Source organism: Homarus americanus, unplaced genomic scaffold, assembly GCF_018991925.1.
Source record: "Homarus americanus isolate GMGI-L3 unplaced genomic scaffold, GMGI_Hamer_2.0 scaffold34360, whole genome shotgun sequence".
NCBI lineage: Eukaryota > Metazoa > Arthropoda > Malacostraca > Decapoda > Nephropidae > Homarus > Homarus americanus.
Window position 1 is genome coordinate 7,346,975 of NW_024739403.1, and position 11,868 is coordinate 7,358,842.

At 38.7% G+C, this 11,868-nt stretch overlaps 1 protein-coding gene across 1 annotated transcript; it reads left to right on the forward strand.

Moving 5' to 3' along the window:
* The first annotated feature begins 3,547 nt into the window (after positions 1 to 3,547).
* LOC121874673 (venom allergen 5.02-like) lies at positions 3,548 to 10,165 on the forward strand. The gene is made up of 5 exons (XM_042378905.1): positions 3,548 to 3,622; positions 7,300 to 7,400; positions 7,617 to 7,733; positions 9,396 to 9,503; positions 9,899 to 10,165. The coding sequence occupies exons 2-5, from the start codon at positions 7,356 to 7,358 to the stop codon at positions 10,097 to 10,099; spliced, it is 471 nt and encodes a 156-aa protein (XP_042234839.1). The 5' UTR covers positions 3,548 to 3,622; positions 7,300 to 7,355; the 3' UTR covers positions 10,100 to 10,165.
* Positions 10,166 to 11,868: the final 1,703 nt, after the last annotated feature.

Below are 11,868 nucleotides of genomic sequence, written 5' to 3' on the forward strand. Positions count from 1 at the left end.
CCCCCTTTACTAGCAGCTCCAATGTTAGCTTCTTCCTCGCATTTCCACTGTTTTTTTTTTCCTCTCACGATCTATTCCAAAGTTGAGTCAACACAAACCTGCCAAATATTGATCTATTGTATTGCCAGCATATCCCTAATAATTATGTTCTTTACATCTTCTACCTCTCCTCCCATCTCTGTTTTTTTCTCTCGTCTCCATCGTTAACTTCGGTGTATTCATAACCCATTTTGCCTCCAGTTTTAGTGACCCCCATTATTCTCAGGGCCCCTTACAGTTTCACTCACCCCATTCTTTTAAGTCCCCTCGACATATTCACTTGTTGCCCCCCATAAAGTTTCAGTGTCCCTTCACATTTTAAGGGCCTCACATTTTCAGTGCTCTCTGGTCAACACTTCTCAACACTACTACACTGTCAAAGTCCTTCCGGTAGTATATATTATTAATTTGCATATACATATATATAATAATTGACTTGGAAGACATTTTGTAAATAGTCCAGGAATGCTTGAGGCAGTTTCCTTTTTTTTTCATTTTAATAATACTAAAGCGATTTGGACATAAAGTAAAGTAATAAATGTATCTTTATAATATTAGGATTTGTTTTACATTCCGTGTATTATTACTTCCTAGTACTTGTTGTTTATAGTAATACTGATATTTGGTAATGTTGAATAGTAAGACTAGGAATGTATCTACAGAATATGTCTAATATTGAATTACTGTAAAGCGTTGGCACATGTCTATTATAACATAATTACCCCAAAATATAATACTTCTTTCATGTAATATGTCAGCGTAATCTAATATTAACTCATCCAAAATTTCACGACTGTATAAGAACTACTGTCTGAAAATTTTTACACACTAGTTTCAAGCGGATATATAATGATAACAGACATCAATCACTTATGTAACTAATTTGCATCATAATATATTTCCCCTGATTGCATTTATCTTTCAGCATTACTGGTTGAGGGTACCTGGCAGAAATACAGTCACAGTACTCATGAATCGCCTCATCCAAGGTCATCATCACCCCGTATACGTACATCATATTCCACAAAGTCATCAAAACTAGCCTTCCCCAGACCATTAATTACAGTCATCTTAGAACCTCTTGCGCGAAGACCGTCTGGACCAGTCAACTCAAAACCACCACGACACGACACCTCTTGGCCTTCTGCCCCTGCTATCTCTACGACCCCTCGACCAAGACTCTATACACCCTCAAGCCCAACCATTTCAAGACCATTATGGCCAGTCATCTCTGAACACAATGGACCAGTCCCCTCTAAGCCCCCACAACCAGATATTTCAAGACCCCCTTGGCTAGGCAGTCATGGGCCCTCTAGACCAGACATTCACGGGCCCTCAAGAAAAGGAATTCATAGGCCCTCAAGAAAAGGCATTCATGGGCCCTCAAGAAAAGGCATTCATGGGCCCTCAAGAAAAGGCATTCATGGGCCCTCAAGAAAAGGCATTCATGGGCCCTTAAGAAAAGGCATTCATGGGCCCTCAAGAAAAGGCATTCATGGGCCCTCAAGAAAAGGCATTCATGGGCCCTCTACACCAAACCTCTCTGGACCCTTTCCTCCAGTGATCTCCATACCGAAGTTGGTGTACCAATTACTCGTGCGGCCGCCACACCCTTACACACAGGAGCCACCAAGACACACTACTACTACTTGTCCCCCAGCAGCTACCTCGCAGTTAGCACCGTCAGGTACCACCATACCTACAGCGACAGCCTTCACGACAAGAAAATCGACCACTCCTTGGATAGCAGAATCATACTGGTACACCCCTGAGACAACTGAATCATACACCCCGAAGACAACTGAATCTTACGCCCCTAAGACAACTGAATCATACACCCCTAAGACAACTGAATCATACACCCCTGAGACAACTGAATCATACGCCTCTAAGACAACTGAATCATACACCCCGAAGACAACTGAATCTTACGCCCCTAAGACAACTGAATCATACACCCCTAAGACAACTGAATCATACACCCCTAAGACAGCTGAATCATACACTCCTAAAGCAACTGAATCATACACCTCTAAGACAACAGAATCATACATCCCCAAGACAACAGAATCATACACCCCTAAGACAACTGAATCATACACCCCTAAGACAGCTGAATCATACACCCCTAAGACAACTGAATCATACACCCCCAGAACAACTGAATCATGCACCCTAAGACAACTGAATCCATACACCCTAAAGACAACTGAATCATACACCCTAAGACAAATCAATCACAATTCAAGACAATCTGAATATACACCCAAGACAACAGAATCATACACCCTAAGACAACAGAATCATACACCCCTAAGACAACAGAATCATACACCCTAAGACAACTAGAATCATACACCCCTAAGACAACTGAATCATACACCCCAAAGACAACTGAATCATACGCCCTAAGACAACTGAATCATACACTCTTAAGACAATTGAATCATATCCCTAAGACAACTGAATCATACACCCCAAGACAACTGAATCATACACCCCTAAGACAACTGAACCCCAAGACAACTGAATCATACACCCCTAAGACAACTGAATCATACACCCCAAAGACAACTGAATCATACGCCTCTAAGACAACCTGAATCATACACCCCTAAGACAACTGAATCATACACCCCAAGACAACTGAATCAGACACCCCTAAGACAACTGAATCATACACCCCTAAGACAACAGAATCATACATCCCTAAGACAACTGAATCATAACACTAAGACAACTGGAATCATACACCCCTAAGACAACTGAATCATACACCCCTAAGACATCTGAATCAACCTTTTCCCTATTATCTGCTTCTGGGAAGCCTTCTATACAACTGAATCATAAACCTGAAGACAACTGAATCATACACCCCTAAGACACCGAATCATACACCCCAAGACAAATCAACCATACAACCAAGACAAATGAATCACACACCCCAAGACAACTGAATCATACACCCCTAAGACAACTGAATCATACACCCCTAAGACAACTGAATCACAACTAAGACAACTCACCATACACCAAGACAACAAGATCCCACCCACAACTGAATCATACACCCCTAAGACAACAGAATCATACACCCCTAAGACAACAGAATCATACACCCAAGACAAGACTACACCCCAAGACAACGAACATAACCCTAGACAACAATCATAACCTAAGACAACGAATCATACACCCAAGACAACAGAATCATACACCCCTAAGACAACAGAATCATATACACCCCAAAACAACAGAATCACCATCTTATAAGACAACTGAGCCACCACCAGACAACAGCGCCCACCACAACAGAATCAACCACTGCTAAGACAACTGAGTCAACCACTGCTAGGACAACTGCGCCCACCACAACAGAATCAACCATCGCTAAGACAACTGAGTCAACCATCAAGCAAGACAACAGCGCCCACCACAACAGATCAACCAGCCAGATTATTCATCATTCCACTCTGAACATACCATGACACTCAAGCAGATACGGAGTGCAACGTCATCAGGCTGAGTGTCCCAGGAGGAAAAGGAAGAAATTCTTAGGGTACATAACACCTTCAGGTCTAAGGTCAGTTCTCGAACACCATAGTCGTGAATTATTTGTAGTTATGTTTTAAGAATGTAGTAGACAGTTAGAGGATCCTGACGACTAGTCTATAAGAAGGTAACAATGAGATGCTACGGAGAGTGAGTCATTCGTCAGCACAGAGGGAGTAAAATACAGAATTATGCACGGGAGGGAAGTTGTTCGAGAGATAGTGAAGAGAACAAGACAGAGATTTAAACATCAGAAACAATTTACAGCATAAGAGATCCATGTCGTTTAGCAGAATCCAGGTGACCTTGTACTGCCAGAAGTGCAGCAGAAGCTTGGAGAAATATTTGTTGATCCTGCTCTTACTCTGCACATGGTTTGTGCAACAAACAGTTATGTCTTGCCACACAGCTCTAACCCCAGTCCCAATTAAAATATTGAAAGAAATTAGAGTCATCAGTGTGGCTGCCTTGTCTTATCGTAGTTTCCCGGTTAGAGGATTTAATTTCCTCCCTAGGGGGAGAATTCTTTTGAATCAAAGTTCAGATTCACAAAGAAGTTTTCTAGGAGTTTGTTTTGTTTAAACTCAGATCCTTTAAAGCTTTTCAGTCTGTAGCCAGTGACAACGCTGCTTAACTTTTGGGCGACTGAGAATATGTTATTTATTATTATTAAAGTTATTAATGCCACAAAATATAACTTCGTGGTTACAATGCATGGGTGAGAGAACCTTTGCTTTCTTCAACTGACATTTAATAGAGAGACTTCACTTTATTACGTCTGGAAGCCTGGTCGTTTCAAACATAGGTCATTTTGCACACTTGTTGTAAGTTGATCTGTGCAAGTGTAGGTTTAATATCATTATTCTTACTGTATCGTTACATACACAATATAAGTGTAATATCGTAAATACACACCGGTATTCAATCGATTAATTTTCTCCTTGATTCTACATACGTCCTTATTTTGTCGTAAACTCTATTTAGTCCTACAAATATTATGCTGCAACTATCTATAACTCCTAATGTGTGTACGAGACAACTAGTGGGCAGTGCAGGAAACGACCACCTGTCTACTGAACGATGTGTATCCCGCTGTATCATGATGTGCACTAAGACACGGACAAGTATGATCACCTCCATTCAATTGGTTTAGGTCTCACAGATTATTCGCGCGTTTAATCAGGACACAAATGGAATAATGAATCTTGAAATCCCATTAACTGGCCGGGCAGGTGAGTGAGTGACCTGGCTTACCTCCAACATCCCACGTTGGAATTTCTAGATTGGTAGGAATTTGCGGATTGAAACATGATTATAACGTGTTATCTATTGGGTTCGAAGTGTTACGAGCCTTTACCTGCTCTCCTCTCTGCCCAACTATGAAACTTTTAAGCTACTAAGTTGAATGGTTATGATCGTTCACCGACCTAACGACTCCATTTGGGCCTCATAGTTCTAGAGGTCATTTACTGGCCTTAATGGTATTAACGAAATCAGTAGCATCCATCAGGTGTTTATAACCTGATGTAGTAATATGGAAGTTACTTATTTCTCATCTACAGGACATTGTTTGCGTTGGTAAATTAGAACTGGATCCTGCTTCTGTAAACACCTGCCATGACTTTCCTTTCCCCGAATAATTATTTTTTTGTTTTCTAGAATTATATCAGCCTCTAATTTTTCAGCTTAAATTTATGTGTGTGTGCGTTATATCCATGTATTATTTGTTTTTCAACTTGTTTCTTTTACAAACTTTCATTTTCGTTTAATGTTTCCAACCTTTTGGATTAATGTCCTGTCAGAAAAAATTATTGATCGCTAAGGGGGGCTGTTTACATTATTATATTTCCTAGGAGAAGCTTACGCCCGTGAAGCATGATTATATACTAGCTGGGAAAAAAAATATGTACTTTAGTAATATACTCCATAGTGTGTACGTGTATCTTAACTCCATATTGTCTCATCTAGTTAAAAGCATATAGAGTATGGACTATTTTATCTATTATTATTATTATTATTATTATTATTATTATTATTATTATTATTATTATTAAAATTATCATGAAGGAATAGTTTTTCCTTTAAGCTATCACATCAATCCAGTATTCAAGTTTTTTACTACTAACACGTTAACGTATCTCTTCTCTCTTCAATGTTTCACTGTTATACGCGGCAATTTATAGCAACAAAATATCAGTCATTCCCAGAGATTCTTATCAGCCGTACTTGCTTATCTTCTCAGACCTTAAGTCACATTATAATCAAACTTGTTGTCTCAGAGATAAAAATGTGTTACTCTTGTTTATAACGAGAGATATGCTTATCTTATATGAGTTTACCTACTGCTGTATATTGCCCAAGGTCTAAGTCAGCTTATATAATAACCAATTATTCGTCATTCCTTGTGTATTTGGACGATATATTCACTTTGTAACTATCCAGGTGATTGCATTCATACTTGTGGTACATTATTCCTCTTGGAAAAAACTTTTATGATTACTTTTTTTTAGTAATCGTCACAGCAACTGTTTCGTACAAAGGAAATGCTACACCTTATTTTTGGGGAGTTTTCTTCACCATCATTATACCGATGAAAGGAGGACTTGAGGCACACTGTTCCTGAAGTGGAGTTGTCTATATGTGAATCAAAGGCACCAATTTCGCTTTCATCTTTAACTCAAACAGAAACTCCTATTTCCGTTGGTTCCTGAGAAGGGAAACGAAGTCAATGAAGTTCCCTCACATGATAACTGTTATGGAGCAAGTTGAGGTATTCTTACAGAATGGTCTTTTAATTAACGAAGCTCATGGTTTGGTTTTATTTCAATTTTCTTCACATACTCCGACACCTTTATCATTTTATACATTGACAAGTTAAATTCAGATGCCACTTTGCGTCAAGATACCTGGTGACAGTCTCGTGTTCACTGATTCAAGCAAACTGTTCTCTCCCGTCATTTACATATGCTGGGGAGGACAGGGTCGGGGAGGGGGAGAAGGTTGTGAAGTGATATTTGGTGAGGAAGACATATTGCATTATTTTGGAGACGTCATTGTCTTTCATTTAACATTGTCGTAACCTTCGTAGAAAAGAGAAGGTTTTTGTTTTTGTACGCAAGACTGACAATCAGAGAGCATTAAATGTTTCAACAGGTTTACGGATTCCAATGAAATCTAAAATTTGATTTAGAAGAAAACGAAATACAAACTGATCAAAATTTGGAGAATTACGTCCACTAGTTTAAGTCACATTTGAATATATAAGATAAATTCATAGTTGAAAGTGCAAGAAAGAAACAAAATCTAAAGACATTAAAACCAGTATAAAGATATTGATAAGACTTGGCAGGTGAGTTGTTTAAGGGTAGATAACCGAATTAATTAGCCTCGTTAAAGACTGATTAACGCTGAGGATCACACGTACTCCTCATTAATGATTGTACTGTACAGTATCACAATTGATTCTTTTATTCACTGGAGATGAGTCGCCTTTTGTTCTCTTATTACGCTCTTGTTCTCTTCACCTGCTTCAGTTTTCAATAAAATTAACTTTCTTTTGACTTATCTCTTCATTTTCCCGATCTATATTCTTCTCCAGTCTCTCATCGTCTCATTAAAGGAAGAGGGAGAGAGATATTGTTATTATGTGGTTAACTTAGTGCTCACAGCAGCCCCTCAGTGAGTGGTGTGGATGTGTCTCTCTCATAGGTGGCTGGTGCGAAGAAACGAGGGGACAGCCGGGCCCTCAGCCTCCTGCAGCCAACATGAAGGTCCTCCTCTGGAATGACGAACTAGCAACTGTGGCTCAGGTAGTGTATCATAGCCCATAATGGTGTCAAACTTACAATGATTATGTTAAGGGTCATTTGATAATATTTTCGCAGGATATTTGCTGATTAAGCTTTAAAAGGCAACTGGCGATTTGACCAGTAAAATAATAACCTTTTCTTTGTTATGAAATTCACATATATTATCTCTGTTTCTGTATATTTGTCTATGTCTCTTTCTGTCCGGTTCTTGCACAGGCCTGGGCCAGCCAGTGTTTGTATGAGCACGACGGGGTCAACAAGCGCAAGATCTGCTCCCGGGACTATGATGTAGGCCAGAATCTCTATTACCTCTGGGATAAGAACTCTGTCTCCGTAAGTACTGTAGCGTAAACATTATGATGCTATAATTAACCTCGACATCAGAGTACTTTACACCCTGTACCATGCGATAGTGACTCCAGCCGGCAGGTTTTTTTTTTCTTTCAAAGTTTAGTGAATTTGTATGTCTTTGTATGGGTGTATAGTGTGTGTGTATGTCGCTGTATGACTTTCATTACTATAGACCCCTTACAATAAGTTAAAGATTCGTGACTTCTGGTTCCCGATAAAGTGACAGAGAACTTATTTAGCTCAACTTTATATGATTGGTGAGTTTCTATAAAAGCAGATGTTGGTTCTCCAAGTTTTTAGCTTCTCTGCCACTTTCCCAGATCATAAATATGAGTAACTGAGAGATTATGCAGGGAGAGTGTGAAGTGCATGGCATGACAATGTTAGGGGAAGTGGGGAGGAAGGAGAGAATTCATCCAACTCCAACCTCAAAAATTCTCCCCGACATACTGTATATTCTGGTGTGTCCTGAAGTAGGTTATATCCACCTAGACACTTGATCACTTTACATACTCTTCACAAAAACCACGTCTTTCCTCACTGGTATCCTTGCTTTTATTATCAGGCATGCATCCAGCTCCTCCTCACGCCTCCTCGATTAAAATAATTCCCCTCCCAGGCTACACAACCCTCTCAATGATGCAACAGCCACACTCGTTCCTCCCCTTCTTGTCCGTCGTTCAATATTCCATTCATCATTCGACAGATATTTTAATTTACTCTATTGATATTCAGACCATCATCCCTACACTCCCTGGTCGTTGTTCCGTTTGTTTTCAGCTTATTGTTGAAGCATTACTAACCTTTATTATCTCACCCCATACCTCGTGAGAGTGAAACCTTCTCTCTCTCTCTCTCTCTCTCTCTCTCTCTCTAACACTTTCTTTCTGAGGACTAATTAGCATTATTCTCATATATAAATGCATGGGAGGTCCTGCAACAGATAAATTTTTTTTCTTTTCTGAATGATGTGTGTGTGTGTGTGTGTGTGTGTGTGTGTGTGTGTGTGTGTCGCTACATAAGGTTACATATTGCTTCACATATTTTGGATTAATGTTAAGTCTACCTAAGTTTTATTTACCGGTACTTTTACTGAACACGACATAACGTTTACTTACAGCTACAAGTACTTAGCTGATCGTAATGCTTCAGAACTTTCTAACAAGGCAATTTAACGCTACACAACTATTTTACTGCTGTATCACTAATCGCTACTTAACTTTCACCTCTAAAATAAAATCTTACTTACAATAATACTACATAACTTTCATAACATATGTATTTTACTTTACGCTACATAATAGTTACTTAAATATAACATGCTGTAACTTCTACTAGGTACTAAATAATATTACGTTATGCCACAAGTCCTTTAATTTTTGTCACAATTATATAAAAGTTTAATTATTTTTTATATGTTTTTGCCTCTACTTAATACTTTTTTTATAATTGTCTTTTATTAATATTACTTTACTTGCCTTCTGGGTAGTTTGATTCAACTTAGTTTGTATTTTTTTTAGAATATATTTTTGCTCCAGACACACTCAAGGAATTTTATTTATTTAAACATATAATTTCCTTTATTATCACCGCGTTTATTATCTGTGTTTATCTTTAGTCACCTCTTTCCTCTTCCCTCATAAGAACTGGGCCGTTGCCATCGAGAAGTGGTACGAGGAGGTGGTTAAGGCAGCCAGTACCTCTGTGTCCAGGTTCCAGGGTGACCAACCAGACACTGCACACTACACACAGGTGAGCCCCAACCCTTCAGCAGTGGTGTACCTGTATGGAAGCTCCTTGTATAAGTTTTCTTCAGTATATAAATAATACAAAGAAAAATAAATGTGTCTTGGTGTTCGTATAGCTTTATAAAAGTTCAATAGACATGTATTCTTTAGTATTTACTGTAGGTAATATTATGAAGCCAGCAGCCAGTGCATTCGACTGTATGATTGTGTGAATAATCCATACACTAATTTACTGCATCGTACATTAAGGATTTGGGGGCTAATCATCAGGTGATTCGCAATTATTTATGTCTAACCTAACCTAACCTAACCTAACCTAACCTAACCTAACCTAACCTAATAATAGCCAAATAATGATCTGTTATGCTAAATTTCCGCCCTCCTTCCTTCCCTCGACAGATGATATGGGGAGAGACACGAGAAGTGGGATGTGGGGCAGTGTACTATACCCCTTTCATGGGTGGTGTGAGCAGAATGTACGTGTGTAACTACGGACCCCTGGGCAATATCGTAGGGGCCCCTATGTACCAAAAGGGCCCCGCAGCCACATCTTGTAGTTCGGCCTCGCCCTCCATCAAATATCGTAAACTCTGTGATTGAGATTTAAGCACAGACAAGTTGTGATTGTATTAATAGTATGTAAATTAATAAACAAAGTGGATCAGGGATAAATTATTTGCTTCTCCATTAGTCGTCTAAGTTCTGACTATTAGTTCAGTAGAAATGATTGAATAGCTTAATGAAATATTTAGACCAACTTTATATTTTATTAAAATTTACAACATTGACAGTCTCGCTAGGTTATATGATTACCCCGTTGTTTGCCCGAGAGTGTCATTTCGTATAAACCCGCTCTGACATCTGCCAGAGCCGATGAAACCAACCCCATGTAGGGGCAAGTTCTTCTAAAAAACAGTTATAAATACCTCACTGCTTAACACTCGAAGTACGTTGTATAACATATATAAAATATTATACTTTAATAACAGAATTACTTACCTAGCCTTCTGTTACTCGTAGTTGAGTTATAGGCGCGGCGACCGAGTAGATAAGGCGAAGGGGTACCAAATCCTACGGTTGGGTGTATAGAAAACGACTAAATATTCAGTGTGGAGTGTCTGCGCTGTCTGAAACGTGACATCTGGCGTAGGGGATCAACTTACCGTACACTAGATATTGGTCCCTCCAGTAGCTGTAATAGTGGTTCCTATAGTTGTGTCAGTATAATAATGATTCCTACTGTGGTGGCAACTACATATATTTTCCTCCAGTATTAACATGTGTACAGTAGTAGCACATTAAAGTAATTTTAAATTCTGTGTCTCAAGGGCGCTATTTTTTTTTCTAACAAAACGATTTCATAGAAGTTATTGTTATTTTGCACACATGTGGCACATATTGCATTAATCAAAGCCAGGGATAATGTTTATACTGACGTTAATAATAAAGAGTAATGGTCCTGTAGGGTTTTTTTTTTACGATATTTCATTAAAGTTTTGCCACCCACATATGAGTCTGATGAATTGATGATTAAAATACTTTTGTGTTCTGCCGCCTAGAATGAAATATTGACGCATTCAAACCCAATGCCCAATCGAAATATAATCGGCTTAATGTTGGTGACCGATTGTAACCCCTGTTTCGTGATTAAACTTTAATCAGCTGTGAAATATCCAGTGATCAAAATGAGATTCCAGATTATGGTTTTAGGTTTTTGTTTTTTGTTTTCTTTCCAGATGTAGAAAAAAATGTTGCCATGCATGAAAGTTTTTGTTGGGTTTCTATACGTTCGTCAGGTGGCAGGGAGGACATGAAAACACCCAGAATGGAGGAATTGGTTTATTGGATTTTTTTTCTATATGGTGGACTGAAACTGAGGGTGGACTGACAAAAAAAGTGACGAGATTAAAGATGGACACAATATTCTTATTTGGTTATTTTAGTGACATTTCATAGTAATTCTTTCCATATATAATTAAATGCTCGTGAACTTTACTATACTAACAATACCTCACTAGCCAAGGATTCACACCCCTGGCCTCTGAATGGTAACTGGAAACAAGAACCACTGCGCTACAAGGACTTTTTAAGCCAATCAAAGCTACATAAACAAACTCCAATGACAATTAACTGATCTACTGATGATATTACAAGGCATTTTATACAATTCTTGGCATACAGGGTGAGTCTTAGCTTCCACCAATATAAAGTTTCCTTCACAAAGTCCCCCAGTGCATAAAGAGGAGCCACGATCAAGGAATTTGTGCAGAAACACCCATAATTATGTTCACAGATACGTAAACAACCTGCCATGATAGTGAATGAAGGTTGTTTAGTTATCATAAAGCAGGTCTGATATCTTGTGGTAT